We start from the raw sequence: 21705 nt of genomic DNA on the forward strand, positions 1-21705 counted from the left end.
GCTATTTTTGAATATGATTCTCCTGGATCATAAACAAGCTCTTTGCTTAAGTACTCGAGCTGTGTATTATCATGTTGTAGTAACTCGACATGAGAAGAACACCTGAATACTCCAAAAAAGAAGAGGCAATCAATAATAGTTTTCAGTTAAGAGTGCGCTAGAATATGCGATGGCTAATCACTCGTAATATCGAATAACTCACTCCAAATGGATTACATAAATAAAACCATGCTAAACTGGCCCTTTAATTTGACAAGAAAGATTTTTACGCCACGAAATGTAGATATTCCTGATAGGAAATGGTAATTACCTCAGTGGACAGTAGACTATCATTCACATTATGACAACTGTTGAGGTGGCAACAACACAGGAGGCTTCTCCAAAAACATAAGACATCGTTATAGTACCAGCATAACCTGTCTAGGGCACTCAAAGGAAAGTTTCTACGAAACTTAACGCACTTACATATAACTGATCCATACTTCTTGTATAAAGATCCTCCACGGAATGATAGACAATTATTGGTGTTTACCTGACAACAGAAGGGTGAGGATATACCCATTCGATTCAGTGTATTCCTTCCACGTGGTCGCGTAGCTTCATCGCCCAGAAATATGTTGAGATTACAACGGTACCGAAAGACTCATCCCGAAATACAAATATTTACATACATCAGAACTTTAATTAACCATCTATTTCCACGATTTAAATTTCAACTGCAGCCAACCGTACCCCAAAGTTACTCCAATTATAACAAATATAAAGGGCATGTCCAGATTTTAGGTCTCGCAGACCAGAGCTATTGATAGCAACTCTATACCGAAGGATTGCAATAACACCAAGGTAATAGCGGTTCACTAATGTAACATCTCCTTTGAGAAGGAGTTCAAAATAGGGAGGAGTGCTGCTGGACTAGATTTAAGAGACTAAGTATAAGATAATCCTTTGTATTGTTTCGAAAAGAAAACTGATTATAAGTCGGAGTAGTTGCTGTGGTCCTTTCACGTGGTTATGCAGCTTCATCGCCATGAAATACATATGCACCGAAAGACAAATATTTATATCAGACCCACGATTTGAATTTCAACCGCAGCCATCACGAGCACCCCAAAGGCACCTCAACTATAACCTGTACAGGCCAAGTCCAGATTTTAGTCTAGCAGACCAGAGCTGTTTATAGCAACTCCATACCGAAGGATTGCTAATAACACCTAGGATAAATCGGATCACCAATGTAATATTGGCTAACAACTTCTCCTTACAGTGGTGGCGATCTTGGATTAATGATGTCTCTTTAGTTAAAGATTTCGTGAGTAAGGTGATTGCGGATCAAAGAATTTTAATTATAGATTTTTGTTTAAAAAATGTTAAAATATAAATTGTCAAAATCTGACATCAGTGGAAATCATTGCTGAACGGCAGTTTTTTCATCATACACAAAAACTTTTATAAAAACAAATATCTTACTACAAAGTCTTGCTCTTCTTCTACTGCTACAACTATTCGCAATATTTTTGTATAAAAACTATAAAGCATAACTTAAGGCTAAAAATTATCATGACTCAAAACTAAACAAATTTAACCAAGCGTTAAAATTATGTATGAACAACTATATATTAATTTGCCTTTCAAACTTTTAATTTCATATGAAAATTAATGAATCCGATGATGCAATCTAATAACCATTTAGCGCCTTCAATTAAATATTTCTAATTTTGTCTTTGACAATCTTCAATTAAAACAAAGCCGAATTTTAAAACAAAAAAATTAAAAACAATTCTTTTATTAATGGAACTACTTAATTAAATGCGTTCGTTATAAAAAATTATCCTAAATGAGAAAAACAAATTATAAACAAGTAATAACAACACGAAAAAAATGCTAATATAAAACAAAATAATAATGATTAGAATTGTGTCATGGCGCAGCAATTCTATTAGTGATCACAACTTTCTTTTTCAAATTGAAAAGAATTTCATAGAAATTCTTCAATTAGAATTTACGGTAGACATAACCGCCATTCTTGCCATAGACTGTACCAATTTCAGGGGTTGGTGCTGGGGCAGCTGGAGCCGGGGCCGATGTGGGGAAACTGATCTTTTGTGGGGCAGGTACAGAGTATTGTACATTTTGAGGAGCAGCGGATGTAGAAACGGATTGTTGTACGGGAGCTGGAGCAGAGTAGGATTGTTGTACTTGAGCAGCAGGTTGGTAGTTATAAGAACCACTTTCTACGCTTTGTTGTACTGGAGCCGGGACAGGAGCAGAGTATTGTTGTTGTACAGGAGCTGGGGCAGGAGCTGAGTATGATTGTTGCTGTACTTGTCCTTGAGCTTGATAGTTATATGAACCTGTTGCTACAGCAGCGGAGGAAGTGCTGACAGTTTGTTGTACTGATGCAGGAGCAGAGTATTGTTGTTGTACTGGTGCAGGGCAGAGTATTGTTGTTGTACTGGAGCAGCAGGTTGATAGTTATAAGAACCACTTCTACGCTTTGTTGTACTGGAGCTGGGGGCAGGAGCAGAGTATTGTTGTTGTACAGGAGCTGGGGCAGGAGCAGAGTATTGTTGTTGTACTGGAGCTGGGGCAGGAGCGGAGTATTGTTGTTGCACTGGAGCTGGGGCAGCAGCGGAGAATAATTGTACTGGAGTAGCAGATTGGTATCTATAAGATCCACCTTCTACAGCAGCTGATTGAGATTGTTGTACTGCAGCAGAGTAAGATTGTTGTACAGGAGCTGGGGCAGGAGCAGAGTATTGTTGTTGAACAGGTGCGGGGGCAGGAGCAGAGTAGCTCTGTTGAACTGGTGCGGGAGCAGGAGCTGAGTAGCTTTGTTGACCAGGAGCAGGATAATTATAAGCACCATTGTCTACGGCGCCAGTTGATTCAACACCTCCGAAGGATTGTTGTTGCTCATTAACTTCAAAAGATTGCTCTTGAACTTGACCGGCAGAAGAGTAGCTTTGTTGTACTTGAGCGGGAGCAGAGTAGGTTTGTTGGGGAGCTGGGGCAGGAGCAGAGTATGATTGTTGTGGTACTGGGGCTGGAGCAGAGTATGATTGCTGTTGTTGCACGGGAGGGAGATAGCTTTGTTGCACTGAAGCTGGAGCAGAGTATCTTTGTTGCTGTACTGGAGCTGGGGCGGGAGCAGAGTAAGATTGAACTGGGCTGGGAGCTGGAGCAGAGTAGCTTTGTTGCTGTACTGGAGCTGGAGCTGAATACTGTTGTTGTGGTGCAGGAGGCAAATAAGAGCGTTCAGATTGAGCTGGAGAAGAGTATGATTGTTGTTGTTGTTGTACTGGTGCAGGAGCAGAGTACGACTGTTGTTGTACTGGTGCAGGAGCAGAGTACGATTGTTGTTGAACTGGTGCAGAGTAATGTTGTTGTTGCTGCTGTTGTTGAACGGGAGCATTATAGTTGTAAGATCCAGCAGCTTGAGCATTTGAATGGCTTTGTGAACCAAAGCTTTGTTCTTGCCCCTGAGTTTGTTGTATAGAAAAGCTAGCTACTGGCACGGAAGCTTTGATCGATTCAATTTGAGCATGAGATTGCGATTGACTATAACTCTGTTGACTATAGCTCTGACCTGCCGATGACTGTTTAGGTGTATAGGCGGCAACTTCGGTAGAAGCAGGAGCAGGATAATTATAACTGCCTAAATGGCTGACATCAGCACAGGCTAATGTGGCCAAAGCAGCCATCGTAATAACAAAGAAAGTTTTCTAAGAAATAAAAAGAAAAAAACACAATATCAATAACACTGTTGTCGAATTTCAAGGTGATATATTTGTAATCCATTCATTTAAAAGCTTCACCAAATATTTATATTTTTAGGCACTTTTCTATTAAACTTAAATATTTTATAAGTATCTTTTGTTAAAGTATAGTTTTTTTAATTGTTTTTATAGTATAGTTTTTAATAACTATTTTTTGTTTATTATTTTTATATTATCGTTTAATAACTGACCATTTTGTTTTAAATTTGCTTAAGCACGGTTACTTTTTCGGTTGTACAGCTTACAAACGTTGAGTTTATACTGATGATCCCTCTCTGGTGTTCATGACAATTTATAAGCCATCATCTTCATTTTTGGTCAAAAAGGTTTAATACTGTCTTCTGGCCATTTTCTGTGCGTGTGAATAAGTGTGTGTGATGTATTTTTACCATTCAATTTCTTGAATGGTTAGTTAAATGAATGAATACAATAGTCTGCAGACTAGAAAACGTGAGGGTCTCTCTAACGCATGCCATTATCATCGTCATTATGATCAACTTTACTTGATACGCGTGCTGCTCTGCCAGCAAAAAGACCTAAATTAGTGCAAAAGCTGAAGATAGCAAATATTCGTGTAAATCGATCGAAACTTAAACAACAAACAAAACTCTCAGGGTCTAGTGCGGTAACACGCGCAGGCGTTGCACTCTCAGGCGCCCTCTTAAAGTCTTTGGTTTTATATGTTGTCTATTGTTTCTAATAAAACATAAAATTTATCTCAAACAGCAATTTACTTTCGTCCATAAAAGCAACAAAAGAAAGATTTTGATCAGCTGTTTTAGTTCACCTCCAAATCAAATTAACACCTCTTTATAAGCCTTTTATTCATATATGCGAAATAAAAAACTAAAACAAAGACAAACTTAAAATCCAATAAATCTTTAAAAATTTTTAAACAAATAACCATGTTGATAACATATTACTTTTATGTTGCAGCAACTATGTATATAGCTTGCCAACATATTGTTCATTATTTGTACAATATTAATGAGTTTCTTGCCTCTCCACTTTTGTATTTAATTTGTAAGATTAATTATTGAAATTTGGTAAATAATTTTTATCTTATGCAAATACCTTTTTATACATAATATGTATGAAAACACATAAATATGTATATGTTTTTATATTTATTTAAAATTTTAACGTGTATTTTAAATCTATTTACCTGAATATGTGAAACATAAATGTAAGATAATGTGGTGATTCCGTAGTAGGCCTGCAATTAAGTTGATGAGCGCATTGTTTTGAAGTTTTTCTTTCCTACTTAATTGTGTTATAAAAAAATTACTATAAATCATTTTGAAGAAGTTTATTATGATGGTTTTTAATAGAGGCCTCAATTAAAGAAATGTTATTGAGATCTGAGACAATGATTCGAATTTGTGTTGATTGAAAGATATATTTTCAAGGGCCTACGCGAGCTTGTTTGTTCTACCAAACTTTTAAAGACTTCTGTAAAAATGGTAGTTTATTAGAAAATACTTAAATTGTGTAATTAGTGTTCATTCGTCATTTACAACATATTGGCCAACGATTTGGACGCGAGAAGAAACCGAGTTCAAGACGTTTATCATATGTATGTGACGGTCTATCAAGGCTCTTAACTCCCACGCAATAAGATTTAAATATATTCTCAATTGCATTTACTGTCTTTAAAAATTCAGATGTCACTTTTTTGAGTTAATATGGAGTCCATATTAAATCATGATATGAAGACATTCGATATTAATATCCCAAAATAATCCGAAATTAATGGATCTTTGGGCTGGGCAACGATATTTATCAATAAATGGAGGTTATTTTTGTAGCTAAGTTAAGTTCGTTGCTATAATAAATGCCTAGATGTTACCCAAATCCCTTTTTCACAGACAGGTATTGTTCAAGAGTGTTCGATGACCAAACTTTTCTGTCTTAATTCATGAAAAGAAGCAGGACAATAACAAAGAAGATGTTCGTCTTCTTCGTATTTAAAGAAACCATTGACCAATGACCAGTTATAACCACTATGAGGTTTCTGACAGGGAATCATTTAGGTTTCTATCCATTATGGGCAAATCTCTTTGGTCTTTGTATAGGAGCTTCTCGGCTATAAATTTCATAGTTAACTTCTTCTTCTTCTTTATTGGCAAATATTAAAATTTTTTTACATTTATAATATTTATATTACAATCCATTTGGATCTTATGACATACGTAAAATAGATTTCCATGTGATTCGATTTTCAGAACTTCTTCTCCAATTTCGCACACCAAGTTCGGATAGATGCTCCTTTACTTGATCTTTCCATCGGAGAGTTGGCCGTCCTCTTCTGCGTTTTCCCTCTGGGAAATATTCGAAGGATTTTCTCGCCGGAACATTGTCATAGTTAACTTGCTAATATTTAAAGAATCCCCATGTCCAGTAACCCGCGAGATGATAACCGTCGAATATCTTGCTATCTCAGTGGAGAACACATTGTCATCTATCAGTAAGTTAAAAGATATTTCCTTCTAATAACATGTGGTTACTTTACTGGTCACTGCTTTGGCCTGAATTGGCAATTATTTAACTAGTTCGAATAGATTCCACAGTCTACTCTTTCATTTGATTTTGTTCCGTCTGTGTGAAGGATTTCGTAATAAGAGTAAGATCTCTCTGAGTAACAAATTTCTGACTAGCAAATCCGTTGTCAATAGTGAGCTTACCACGTTTGTTAACTTTTAGACAACGGATGTGTATAAAATTTAGATTTGAAAACGTTGCGTTGTCAACATTACATAGTGTTGTCGATGTTATTGAACATTTGTTGTCAATTTGGTACCAGGCGTGTATATTTCTTTTTCCCTCTGAGTAATATTGCCGGAAAATTTTAAAAATGTTCATCTTGGGGAGAGAAACGTGTAATAAGTTTTGGTTGCTTAAGTTAGAGAATTGCTACTCCTGCAAAGACCGGTTAGTTGGAAGGAAAACAGAAGTTCTTCTCTTGATCTTGAACGAAGATAAAAACAATTCGGCTGATCTTAAATGTGAATAAGAATTCAAAATGATTGAATAAATTACATTGAATTATAGAAGAATATGATGAAGCAATTACATGTAAGGAGTAGTCCAATCGACACTATTAAGAAAATTATTGGACGGGTGCGTAATCCTGTTGTTTATATCTCTGTCTGTTGCATTTACCGTTAACCAAAGTGACGTTTTCAGCAGTTGCATACTTTCGATCACAATAGCGTCATTCTAAGTCTGTGCACATCGTACGAAAAGAGGGAATATTGTGTAATAGCAAGCCAATTTCAGGATGTTGTTGCATTTTTGTCCTTATACAAAGATATACAACTGTAAAATGTAATTGATAATCTAAACTTTCGATTGGATAAATACCGATAAAACATTTGCAAATATATAATAAATAAAACAGTTAATGGACTAATTGGTGACATTCACTAATAAATCATTTCGATTTTCCAATTATTCTAAGAAAATACTTTTACCTGTACATGATTAGCATAAATTAGATCTTTAATTCTCAAATAATTGAAATTCTCCCCATTATTACTAAAAATCAAATTTAAATAAAAACGCTGTTAACACACCTTCGCAAAACTAAGTCTAAGTTATTGAACTTATTCAAATAGAATGTCAATATTTAGGCTGGTTAAATATATAATTCCGCATTTTACGATTATAATACCAAATATGTCAACTTTGTTTTTATTACTCTTTTTTTTTGTTAATCTAATGACCCATATACATACAAATAACAAGATTAAATTTCTTCAGGGATTCCAAAAAATCTTTATATATACATATATTTTTTTTTTTTATAAAAAAAAAATAAGCTGCATAAATACATATTTATTCGAAAAACAATAATAGTATTTAATGCATTTGCATATGAATTTACTTGAATTATTTGCACAGTGGTCAAGTGACAAAGAAAAAATAAACATAGTTCGTGTTTAACATATTGTATTTATGTAAATGTCAAATACTTTAATTAATCAAATCAGTTAGATGTTTAGTTGATGGACGAAGTCAATAAAAGATGAATAATATAACAATAGATTTTTCAACAACTCATCTATGAAAGAAATATATCCATTGTTTTAAATAATGGCTAAATAAATTGAAGGCGTGTAGTGGTTAAAAACTGAATTGAATAGGTTTAAGACTTGTTAGCTGATTGTAAACTTGTTAATCAGATTGCAAACTATCTAAATCTTAAGATGATATGAGCGAGAAACCTTTTGGCAATAATAATCTATAGCCTATTCTATAGTCTAGTCTATAGTCTAGTCTATAGTCTAGTCTATAGTCTAGTCTATAGTCTAGTCTATAGTCTAGTCTATAGTCTAGTCTATAGTCTAGTCTATAGTCTAGTCTATAGTCTAGTCTATAGTCTAGTCTATAGTCTAGTCTATAGTCTAGTCTGTAGTCTAGTCTATAGTCTAGTCTATAGTCTAGTCTATAGTCTAGTCTATAGTCTAGTCTATAGTCTAGTCTATAGTCTAGTCTAGTCTATAGTCTAGTCTATAGTCTAGTCTATAGTATAGTCTATAGTCTAGTCTAGTCTAGTCTATAGTCTAGTCTAGTCTATAGTCTAGTCTATAGTCTAGTCTAGTCTATAGTCTAGTCTATAGTCTAGTCTATAGTCTAGTCTATAGTCTAGTCTATAGTCTAGTGTATAGTCTAGTCTATAGTCTAGTCTATAGTCTAGTCTATAGTCTAGTCTATAGTCTAGTCTATAGTCTAGTCTATAGTCTAGTCTATAGTCTAGTCTATAGTCTAGTCTATAGTCTAGTCTATAGTCTAGTCTATAGTCTAGTCTATAGTCTAGTCTATAGTCTAGTCTATAGTATAATTTATAGTCTAGTTTATAGTCTAGTCTATAGTCTAGTTTATAGTCTAGTTTATAGTCTAGTCTATAGTCTAGTCTATAGTCTAGTCTATAATCTAGTCTATAGTCTAGTCTATAGTCTAGTCTATAGTCTAGTCTATAGTCTAGTCTATAGTCTAGTCTATAGTCTAGTCTATAGTCTAGTCTATAGTCTAGTCTATAGTCTAGTCTATAGTCTAGTCTATAGTCTAGTCTATAGTCTAGTCTATAGTCTAGTCTATAGTCTAGTCTATAGTCTAGTCTATAGTCTAGTCTATACACTAGTAAAATCAAGTTTCGAAAATGTTTGATATTTTGTTCTATTGAGTTTCACTGTATATGTTTGGATTAACATATTGGCAACTATTAATTAACAATTAATTAATAAACAAGTGACGTTTTTTGATTTAAATTTGCAAGATTTTTACGAAAAAAAAAGAAATAAAGTTTATGTTAATAAAAAAATGCAACTAATAAAAACTATAAACATTTTTAAAAACTCGATTAAATTTTAAGAAAAGCAAACAAAACGACTAAACCCATAATTTAGCTTTTTTTTGGCAAAAACGTTAATAAACAAAAGAGTTTGTACGTATGCATTTATTAACATTAATCAATAAATTAAATATTATTATAAAACATAATAATGACATTTGTCGAATTGTAGTATTAAAGTAGCCTTGTAACTATTAATAATGTCAATACAGCAGATAAAATGAGCAAAAAAATCCAAAACTGTAATAAAACAAATAAAATTTAATAAATTAACATATTTGATTTGTTAAACTAAATATTACCTTTTAACAAAATGTTTTAAAATATGCACCCAATTCAAAACCAATTCAGTTTTAATTATAGGCCTATATCTTCTTTTAGACTTATAAAGTTGTCACAAGATGTCATGTTATTTCACACCCAGTATTTTAAGAAATCTTATTGAGTTTAATGTCAAATATATCATATATTTGAATATTGATAATTTTTTTGAATTTTATTACTGTCATAAATTATTTGAATTTATTAATATAAATACTTTTTTAATATATTTAAAAAAATTATAAATAAATGTACATATTAGTTATATTGTATTTCATGTTAATTAATTTCTCTGCAGAGCTATTAAGACAAACAGCTGCGGAGCTAAACAAAAACAAATAAATGTGTGTTTTTGTCAATAATTATAGTATGGATTAGTTAATAAATTATTTAATTTGTAACCCTTTTCGTGGCTTTTAGTTAAGTTAAATACAGTGGAGTCTTATTTAAAAGAACACTTTTAATTTTTGGAAAAATTTACATAAGCTCCTGATCCATAATCAATTTTCTCACACTGAAAATCCTAATCAATCTAGACTTTAGATTGTCTCTAAATGCTGCGGTTTAAAATACTTGGCATCTCTAGAAGATATAGCATGTTATGTAGAGCTAACGCAATTGCGAATACTACTAATCCAAGATATGAAGGAATTTAACTCTTTACCGGAAACCAATTAACACAGCGTTCCAATTGAAAGCAATTGGCTCATGGTCATATTATTACTGAAGGCATAAAAACTACTCCAAATATCGACTTTCACGGAAACTTGAGTTTTACGAATATGATTCAGGAATGTCCGACAATAGAAGGACGACCTTAAAACTTCAGTTTTCTGATCTTTAATAATATAAAATCAGATGGCAGTTTCTCTCCAAGCTACCGATTTGTCTGCACAAGTGGTGGTGACTTTTCCGGTATTTGGAATTTGATTAAATTTCACAATTCCGAATGAGATATGAAGTGTTTGGCGTGAGCGCCTCCCATGTTGGCATAAGCTTGTGCTATCTAATCTGTGAAGTTTTCGGATTTCCATTGTGAAATGTCCGGCAGTCTTCAGACCATATGTTAGACATTGCATGATTGCGATACAGACTCCCGAATTGTTTGGCGTGAGCGCCTGCCATGTTGGCATAAGCTCGAGCTATCTAATCTTTGAAGTTTCCGGATTTCCGTTATGGAATGCCCGGCAGTCTACAGATCATATCTTAAGCCTTCGTCAACAACAGTCTTAACCAGACTGCTTTGAACGACTCTGTTTTTTCAGCAACAGCTCCTATGTAAATGAAAGTACAATCTCATCAATAACCCAAGACTTACTTTCTAGATACAGTGGACACAATGTGGTAGGTTAGGTATTAATAGTGTAAATCCCGAAACAGACCCAGGCAAATAGAGGAACTTTGTCGATAACACATGAATAGGATACCTTACATCCATCACCATTCAAATCATCTAGCAAGTCTTTCATCCGACGCATTCATAGAGAAAGTCATCCGACCCATTCGCTTGGTTGTCCAGAATAGCAGGTTAGGTTCTCAGGACAGAGCTTGTTTGAAATTAATCCAATTGTTTATAGTCCCTTCGGTCTAAAGCTACTTTATACATTGGGTTTGCTATAACACCAAGTTGAACGCGGTCAACCAAGGTAACATGATCCTGGGGGGAGTATGGCGAGGCATTCGAGAGTAACACTTTATGGGCACGAGAATACACTTGGCAATTAGATTAAGATTGTTCAGCGTATCTCTTAAAACTGAGTTGCCTGGACTTTAGCAACATGATTGCTCCTGACTATGGGTACTTCAAATTTGGATTTCTTATGTGACATCTGATTAGGAGGAATTAATCAAGCAATCAATCAAATGATCAAGTTAACCGTTTACCTAGACAGATAAGAAAATCTAATTAACCATCAGACGAAGTTAGCCTTGTCTATTAAGTCAACTTATATTTGGGGAACTGCAAGTACTAACGTCAATTTGGCGTTCCAAAAGGAAGTGTTCCTATGAGCGATGAGCGAAAAATTGTGTGTCAATACTATGGGTACACATTTAGATCCAAGTGTGCTTGAATTTAACTTTAACACCACGAATACATAAAGCTAAATCTTTCATTATCCAAAACTTTTAACCTCTGAAAGTTCTATTAAAGAAATTCGATATTTGAGAACCAATATCTTAACAGAATCTTTAAAACTAGATTACTTTGTCTTAGAACATTATCCCTTTTATTTTAAGCTGAAACACCCGAAAATTAAGAGAAGGCAGTAATATCCTTTCCAAATTAAACTATAAAATTATATTCCACCCAAGTTTGCTAGAAAATTTATATTATTTAAAGTTATTGAACAATAGTCCATTTCATAAACCGTTTACTGTTGCTTACTACTGTGACTTTTTCACAATCTCTTATGAATATTTAATAGTTATAAATTTCAGTTTCAGTTTAGATCAGGTCACTTATAATAAATAATCAACGTGTGAATGTTGCGTTTAGATTTTTAAGATAAATAGACAAAATGTGTAATATATAAACGTCATTAAGTCTAGTTTCATCCAAGAAACACTTTCTAACTTGCAAAAGTCTGTGAACTTGGGGGAATTTTTTCCCCCTTTAAATATTCGCCATAAAAGTTTTAATTTTTTTAAACGTATTTAACTAAACAGATTTTGTAAAATTTTGACACAATTTAGCGCTTGAACGGAAATTATAATTAAGCAACCAACCAAATGTCTTTATGATTTATTTGGCCGGAGGTTAGATCATTAAGTGTATTTAGCATAGTTAATATTTCAACAAATATATTTTTATTTCATAAAACAGTAGCTAAGGTCAGGATTATAGTCATCTTTTTAGTTTGAATATTTAAATTTTTGTTATAAATATTCAAAAGTTGAGGAAAGTATTGTTGTTATCGTAGAGGAATTGGGTTTAAATTGGAGTTCAACGCAAGAGTATGATAATAAGCAGTAATAATGCATTAAGTTAACTGTGATCCATACTTCCCTTTTTAATATAGGTGAAGTTAATGAGGATTATAAGGGTGCGGATCAAATTTCATATTAATTGTTAAGCTGTTATATTTTGTTATATGAATACTAGATTTCTTCTCACGTTTTATATTCACATGCAAATAGCTAGTAATTTATACATTTGATATTGCAAAATCCCCAAAATATGAGTTGAAAAAAAACTTATTTGAAGCTGTTTTGTATGATATGAAATTTGTAGTGGGTGGGTTTTAACATATGTAAATTTTTTTACCTTAATAATTAATAATCTCTATAGTTTAGAGGCACAGTGGAGAGATATTCGTAAGAATATGAAAATGTGTATAAATAAAATTTAAACAATTGCAATAGGATTTTGCCAGAAACGGTAAATGTAACTTAAGAGATAACTTGTCGGTGATCATGCTGATCTTAACAGGACAATTACTCCACAAGATAGTATATTAGATAGTTTATATCTAAAACTCTTGGAAATCACTTCATTATAACGAACAAAATTTTTGCAATTATGAACTCTATCCACCATGATATTTATATTTCTGTTATCTCATTCTTTTGAATGTGATGTTATATAGACCACTGTGCGGCTAGAACCAGTTTTTTTTGTTTAGGAAAAAAAATGATGAGTAACTTTGTTTTACAACATCTAGCCAATCTTAACTCTCATCTGTTTCTTTAAACTTTTCAATAACTTCATGTCAAAATAGACATGAGATATTGAAGATCTTCGATAAATTTATGTATGTGTATTGATGATCACTCTATTATAATAAAAAGAGTATTTAAAGTTTAGGTTAAGATTTGTTATAAATGAAAAATTACGACAGAATATGAACATAACATAATAATTTGGAATATTTTACGATATCAGTTGAACTGTTGGTGTAAAGTTTAGGTACTCTCATCATTCATAATTTTTAACTTGTTGACTTCTGAAAACTGCAAGGAAGAAAGTATGAAGCTTTTAGTTTAAACGATTACACCGACTCAGATATCAAACCAAATCTGACTTGGGAATTAAAAGAAAGACTGAAGTCGTAAAATCAAGTGATTATACTAAGTCAGATAAAAAATCAAATAAGATGCGATCATGAGAAACTGTAAACGCAGTGATACTCTATTCGTTCTATTGTTTCGAACACATTGTTTATCGTCTCAATTGAACAATTTCCGGAAACAAAAACTAGATTATCTTCGTAAGAGATTTATACATTACACTTGTAGCATCATTAAATACTTAAATTAGACACGATAAATTATTGCTTGATTCTCTGTCTTTAAAGTCCCCGATTTTATCAAAATCTACTAACTTGTTAAGTATTACTCTCAGCTTCCGAATTAAACCATTGATAAAGAATACGCCTAAGATTTATTCCTGATGGTAACTCCATAGTGATGTTCTCTGTTCTTGGAAAAGTTGGACGGTAGCAGATAATGTGGGGCATTGTCTCCTCATCCTCCTCATTATATTTATAAACTCCTTCAATAGTAGTTTAAATTGAGACCAAATCTCCTCTCATATACATACACCTAAGATTTATCCCTATAGCATTTCCATATCTCAAACGAAAGGAGTGCCAATGTGACGTTCTTTGTTCTCGAGAAATGTTTGACAGTAGCAGATAATGTGGAATACTGCCTATTCATCCTCCCCATTATAAAAGCTTCTATAATAGTCGTTTAAACGGAGACCTTATCTCCTGTCAAATACGCCTATGATTTATTCCTAATTGCTCCTCCATTCCTGAGAAGATAAGATAGTCTGACTATCTCTGTTGTACCAGAAAGGTGAGAAATTTCATCCTCTTCCTCCCTATTATAACAAGTTCTGCAGTAGTCGTTTAAATTGAGACCTACTGGCATGTATACCTATCACACAATATCTGTGATAAGTAATAATAACAGTATATTTCGCTCTCGGCGGATACTTCTGACTAACCCAAACCTTCAGTAAAACCCTGACTATCAGAGTTTAGTTACGGTCTGTATATTTCAGACATTTATTATCATTTGAGAACTTACATCGAAGAATGGAGATACACGATCGCGGTGACTACAGTATACTCAACATAAGGTTGGGGTTAATGTTCCAAACAATATATGTATAAATACCTAGTGATATCCCATGAGTGCTTAAATTCGAGCAAATTCTTCAGAGCCTATCAAGTTATTGCTATACTTAACTTTAAAATCAGTGTAGAATTTCAAATTCAGCTTAGAGTAGGATATCACAATGTCGACTTCATTCACCTCTTCTTCTTTTATCTTATTAACAACATTTCTTAAAACGCTATTTGGATCTGCTAAATTAAATAGTGCAAAAAGATGATTTTTATTAAGTCATCAATCAATACAAAGAGAAAGTATAGAATTATTTCTATTCAAACTTTTCAAACACGAAAAAAATTATAAAAAGAAGAATTTTACAAGAAAACTAGTTAATCTAGTAGAAAGATCTTCAAAAGAAGGGCCAACGATATGGTAAGTAATAAAAATTTACAAAATTCTTTCGGAAGAAATTTAACAAAGTTTCGTTTTATTTTCTAGTTACTAAAATTTCTAATATGCAGCACTTTAATGTGCTTGGCTGTGGCTGATGTTAAGGATTTGTCGAGGATGTATTTGCCTCCCTCTCAGGTGGTTGCTGATGTTAAGGATGTAAACCGCATGTATTTACCTCCCACACCAGAGGTATCTATAGAAAAATCAGATGTAGTGTCTGAAACTGTACCAGAAGTTGAAGATTTGTCTAAGAATGAAATAACCAACAATGACATTCAGTTGGATAGTTTGGAACCTTTTACCAAGGATGCTGTTAATGATCCCGCTTATGGTAATAGTCCTTTTGGTTTTAATGGTTTACCTGGTGGTTTTCCAGGAGGCTTCCCTGGTCAAGGTTTTCCCGGAGCTGCTTTTCCACCACAAGGTTTCCCAGGACAAGGTTTTCCCGGTCAAGGTTTCCCACCACAACAAGGTTTCCCTGGACAAGGTTTCCCCGGGCAAGGTTTTCCTCCATCTCAAAATTTTGTAAATCCTGGTTTCCGCCCACAAGGTTTCCCCGGTCAGGGCTTCCCGGGACAAGGTTTCCCTGGTCAGGGTTTCCCTGGTCAAGGTTTTCCCGGACAAGGTTTCCCCGGTCAAGGTTTTCCCGGTCAAGGATTTCCCGTTCAAAGATTCCCACCACCTCAAGGTTTCCCATCTGGTCAAGGTTTTGTTAACCCCGGTTTTAACGGTCAAAGTTACCCTAATTACCCCGTCTATTCCGAACAATTGAAAAAAGAAGAGAACGGTGAAGGCGAAAATAAAGAAGATGAAAAATTACGCGTACTTGTTGTCAATAGCGACACTCAATATGATGCTGCTAACGGTGGTTACTTGTACAAAAAACCCAGTGTAACATTTTAAAAATGTCTCACGGAATAAAGACACCGCTTTGGAATTAAAATAATTATGATTGTGGCCAAAAATTAGCACGAACGAAAAAAAAAAATAATAAATTTAAATATAAAATTTATAGTTTTGTTTTGTTTATCTATTATTTTACTTTCTAATTGTTATGCAAATTTATTGAGATCATTTTAAGATTGTTTACTGAATTTTATAATTTTATTTTGTTTCTTTAAATCTGCTTTTGTTTGGTTGGTGTTTGGTGATGATTTGTTATAATGGCCATTTTAAAAATGTTGGAAAAAATCTTGGCATGAGTATAACTATTAACAAAATATGAGTGGTTTTGATGATTTTGCTACTTTTAATAAGCGCACGCACCTACCAGTTCCATTTCCAGTTCAAGTGCTTATCAACCTCTTCTAAGACGTTGTTTTGTGTACTTTTGTGTTTTTATTATTATCTTTTTGTAAATGTATGTTATTTAACATACTTGTCATAGTTTATTTTTTATTTTTTTTATTACATACTTATTATTTTATTACAAATCTTTGTGAACTAGTATTTTCAAGTTGAAGTTGACTTGAAATTGGTGTGTAAAATTTGCTTATGGCATATAAATTTATGTGTAATTTTTAATTAATCAATTATTTAATATTTTAAGTATTTATCTGAATGTTAAATGTGATGAATGTACATATTTTGTTTTGTTTTTGAGAGACCAGATTTGGTTAATTTTAAATAAGATTTGTCGTAGAGGATAAAATTTATGCTATGGACCGTTACATATGGATATATGTATGTATATGTAGGTAATTTCCGACATTTTTTGAAGTTATTACCACGATTTTTGTGTGCCTCCGTTAGGTTAATTAATAGTTTGTGTTCTAGTCAATCAGACTAGGGGTGGTGGGTTTAATTCCCATGAACAAGTGGTAAATGAGCGGACAACAGAACTGCTAAAGGCCTAGCTGTATTTATTTTGAATTGATGTTACGTACATCTTCCTTTTAAACTATAAAATTATATGGATATCAATATAACCATTAATGCGATTTTCGGAAAAGGTCCTTTTATGAATGTTTCGGGTTAATTATGGAATGATTAAGTTATTTTCTTAGAACATATCATTTTTGTTGAATTTTTAAACAATTTATTTGCAATAAATGGATTTTCTGTGTGAAGGTTATAAGAAGGATAGGAACCATTATGTTCTAACTTCAGACTACCAGTGGGAATTGCAAATTCACTCCTATTTTGAGAAATTTAAAAATAAATTTATTCGTTCTACTTAATTGAACTTTTAACAGATCAGAAAAATATGCCAATTCTGATCCAGGGCCGGATAATTCATCAAAAATGAGTTGTATCTTTCTCTTCATTTTTTTTCAAGCTTCTACAGAAGTCATTATAGAAAGACTTATATGGATTCCAAATTTGCAATGTACAGTGCAATATTAGAGATCTATGAAAACCTGTTTTTTATGCCACAAATTCTAGAGATAAAGTGAATGTGGCCATAGGTCTTGAGCCTTAATATTGCATGTTTCAGATATGTACTTACTTTTTAATGGCTGATAAGAGTACACGACAAAACTGATCTCGCCAATATATCAGCAATATTGCTGTCATTTACATCTCAGTGTCACTAGGCCTAATTAAGGTGTTCAGAGACGACCGGAATTCATTCAGAGATTTAATAGCAGTTTGACTATCAGTATATATTGTAATATCACTACTAGATATCGGATAGTATCTTAACCATTATGTTCTAACTTCAGACTATAAAAAAAAAATAAATTTATTCGTTCTACTTAATTGAACTTTTAACAGATCAGAAAAGTATGTCAATTCTGATCCAGGGCCTGTTCCAGTAGCTTTCTCTTACAACATTATAGAAAGACTTATATGGATTCCAAATTTGCAATGAACAGTGTAATACTAGAGAACTATGAAAACCTGTTTTGTATGCCACAAAATTTTAGAGATAAAGTGTATGTGGCCATTGGTCTTGAGCCTTAATATTGCATGTGTCAGATGACGACAAAACTGATCTCGCCAATATATCAGCAATGTTGCTGCCATTTACATATATCTCAGCCTCACTTGGCCTAATTAAGGGTGGCCTCTTGTTCAGAGACGACCGGAATTCATTCAGTATAGATTGTAATATCATTATTAGATATCACATATTATCTTAACCAATTCCTTCCCCTGAAATATAAGCGATTTAGAGGGAAACGAATTGACTGAGGTACTATCGGATATCTGATAGTAGTATCAGAATTTAATCTGAAGCTACTATTAGGTTAAGTGCTCCGAATCGCTGATATTCCATATAATTTTAAACAAAATCTTAGTCCCATATTCTTCGCTGAAAATGCCTCTCGTTGTCTTTGATCTATCAGTATAGATACGAAAACAAACCGGCGGGGCTGAGGGAGATTCATCAGATTTCGTGAATATATATTAAATGTTTTCTTAGTTTTGGAATACTTAGGTCGCACCAAATGCACCAAAATGCATTGTTATTGTTTAATTTTAAGGGTTTTACTCCAATTTTTATACCCACCATCAAAAAAGATGGGGGGTATATTGTTTTTGTCATTCCGTTTGTAACACATTGAAATATTCAACTAAGACCCATAAAAGTATATATGTATATTCTGGATCCTTATTAAATTCTAAGACGATCTAGCCATGTCCGTCCGTCTGTCCGTCTGTCTGTCCGTCTGTTGAAAACACGATAGAGTCCAAACGGAAGTAGCTAGGCAGCTGAAATTTTGCACAAATATTTTATATTGATGCAGTTTGTTTGGTATTGAAAATGGGCAATATCGGTCCACGATTTCGCCTAGCCCCCATATACGGTCCCCTTCAGAAAATGACTTTAACGCTCATAACTTACTAAAAGAAACATCTATAGCGATGAAATTCGACATGAACATATTTTATAGGAACCTTAATATCATTGTAAAATTGTATAAGGATCGGTCCATAATTGACCCTATCCCCCATATAAGGTCCTCCTCAGAAAATGACATTAACGCTCATAACTGACTAAAAGAAGCAGCTATAGCGATGAAATTCGACATGAACATATTTTATAGGAACCTTAATATCATTGTAAAATTTTATAAGGATCGGTCCATAATTGACCCTATCCCCCATATAAGGTCCCCCTCAGAAAATGACATTAACGCTCATAATTGACTAAAAGAAGCAGTTATAGCGATGAAATTCAACATAAATATATTTTATAAGAACTTTAATATCATTGTAAAATTTTATAAGGATCGGTCCATAATTGACCCTACCCCCCATACAAGGTCCCCTTCATAAAATGGCTTTAAGACTCATAACTGTCTAAAAGAAGCATCTATAGCGATGAGATTCGACACGAACTTATTCTATAGAAACCTAAATCGCTTTGTAAAATTTTATAACGATCGGTCCATAATTGATCCTACCCTAGCTTTAACTAAAATTGTTCTAGAAAATTTGAGGAGGATCGGTCCATAATTGACCAAACGTCCCCCCTAAATAAGGTCCCTCTCAGTAAATAACTTTAACGCTTTTTACTACCTTAAAATTACAAGTACAGCTACAAAATTTTACAAAAATTTCTCTACCAAATTTTAAAAGGATCAGTTCATAATTGATCCTATCGATATACATATGTATGATGGTAAAATTAAACATAGATGTAATAAATGAGAAAATTGTTTTGATAATAACAAAAGCATCGATTCTTAAATATCAAAGTTTATTTATAAGGAAGCATTCCTTTTTGGCAATGATTTGATGGTGGGTATACAAGATTCGGCACAGCCGAATGTAACACTCTTACTTGTTTTGAATTAATTTTTTATGGAAGGAATAAAAGTCATCAAAGAGATCGATGAAAAGTCAGAATATTTAAAAATTCCTATTTTTTTTCTTAACACATTTACCTTAATTATCCTTGCTTGTTATACTTAAAGATATATTAATTTATATCCTTTTCTCTATCTCTTATTTTCAGGTAAGTCCCTTAAATGTTATAAAATCTGCAGTGGTATGTACGTAATATTATTAAATTATTTAATGTACCTTTAGATCCTAGTACCTTTAGAACCTTAAATAAGTGTTCAATTGATAAAATAAGCAAAACAAACTCAAAACCTATAGAATTTTCTTAAATGGGGGTTATTTCAATTTCCAATCCAAACGCTTTTTTTTCTGTAAATTTTCTAAAATTTTTTATTATTTTTTTTTTTAATAAAAATGAATAATTATGTTATACAAACATATTGACTCTTCGTTTAAAGCGTTAATTAAACTTAACATCTATAGTGTAACAACGATTTACTTCTTTCTGTAAACATAACCACCGTTGGAAGCGTATTGAGTACCAGAGCTACCGCTGGAGAAGCTGACAGAGGGAGCTGAGTGGTGGTGTTGTACAGCTGGGGCAGAGTAGGTGGTTTGAACAGCTGGAGCGGAGTAGTGGACAGCGGGAGCTGAGTAGGTTTGTTGTTGTACAGCTGGGGCAGAGTAGGTGGTCTGAACAGCTGGTGCAGAGTAGTGGACAGCAGGTGCGGAGTAAGTTTGTTGAACAGCTGGGGCAGAGTAGCTTACAGAGGGAGCAGAGTAGGTGGTTTGGACAGCTGGGGCGGAGTAAGTTTGTTGAACAGCTGGAGCAGAATAAGTTTGTTGAACAGCTGGGGCGGAGTAAGTCTGTTGTACAGCTGGAGCAGAGTAGGTTTCTTGTACGGGAGGCAAGTATTCGTTAACTGGTGCTGGGGCTGGAGCAGAGTGATGGTGGTGTTGAACAGCAACAGTGTGTACAGCGGGAGCAGAGTAAGTTTGGTGAACAACTGGTGCGGAGTGATGGACGGTTTCAACAGCAGGAGCCGAGTAGCTGTGATGAACAGCAGGGGCAGAATAGTGGACAGCAGGAGCACTGTGTACAGGAGGCAAGTATGTCCTGGACAAGTGGCTTACATCAGCAGAGGCAACAGCCAAAAGAGCAAAAGCAATGAAGAATTTCTAAAAAAAATACACAATGATATAATTTATTGAACACTTTATATAGCAAATTATCTAAACTAAAGCATAATTTAAGGCGCTTTTTTTTTAACAAAAAGAGTTTTAATAAAAGTAACGAGTAGTTTAAAATTAAACAATGTTTAGACACAACTTCATTATGATAATTGAACGTTAAATGTTTTACAAAAAAACTTTATGCAATCGATTTAATTTTGAACAATGAATTTAAAATAAACCACACACGATTTTAATTTATATTTAATCAGTATTTAGTTTAATAGGATTTTGTATTATTTTTTTCGAGTACGAGTTTTGGTTTTTTAATATATATATTTTTTTTTTGGCAAATTTGAACTAACCATTTTAAACGGTGGTTTAGTTTTTTGTGAGTAAATCAAGTTAACCGTCTGAAGAAGTCGTTGGTACTGATGTTGCTGATGTTCATCATTGATTAATTTATACTAAAACATTTTTATGTTGATTCAACATAGTTTTAGGTTGTTTTTGCTATTTAACTAGATGTTGTTGTTGCTACAGCTACAGCTGCTGTTGCTATTGTTTACTAATCTAACATTAACTTTAACAACAACATTTCAAAATCTTTTCTTCTGTTTTATGTCTAAAACAACATTGATTTTGTACATACGATGCGTATTTCTGTCTGTCTGGCTGGATGTATGGTGTCTGTCTGTCTTTCTGTCTCTTTCTTTATTTTATGAATTTTTAAGGCATTTATTTTTTATTGTTCAACAAAACCACAAAATATGTTTTTTTAAAGAGGCTTAAAACAAGTTGTATTTATGCGTAAAGGTCTGTCTTGACGTT

General features: G+C 33.3%; 1 protein-coding gene across 1 annotated transcript; it reads right to left on the reverse strand.

Annotated features, from left to right (window-relative positions):
• Positions 1–1751: 1751 nt before the first annotated feature.
• On the reverse strand, positions 1752–21480 carry LOC119610881 (flocculation protein FLO11-like). The gene is given in 6 exon segments (XM_037966280.1): positions 1752–2438; positions 2441–3722; positions 4001–4051; positions 7250–7313; positions 20201–20880; positions 21240–21480. Coding segments are annotated over 6 exon segments (2526 nt in total). The 5' UTR covers positions 21243–21480; the 3' UTR covers positions 1752–1992.
• Between the last annotated feature and the right edge of the window lie 225 nt (positions 21481–21705).

This window comes from Lucilia sericata, unplaced genomic scaffold (assembly GCF_015586225.1).
Source record: "Lucilia sericata isolate MDLA Ls3-8-SP2 unplaced genomic scaffold, ASM1558622v1 Contig001300F_arrow, whole genome shotgun sequence".
NCBI lineage: Eukaryota > Metazoa > Arthropoda > Insecta > Diptera > Calliphoridae > Lucilia > Lucilia sericata.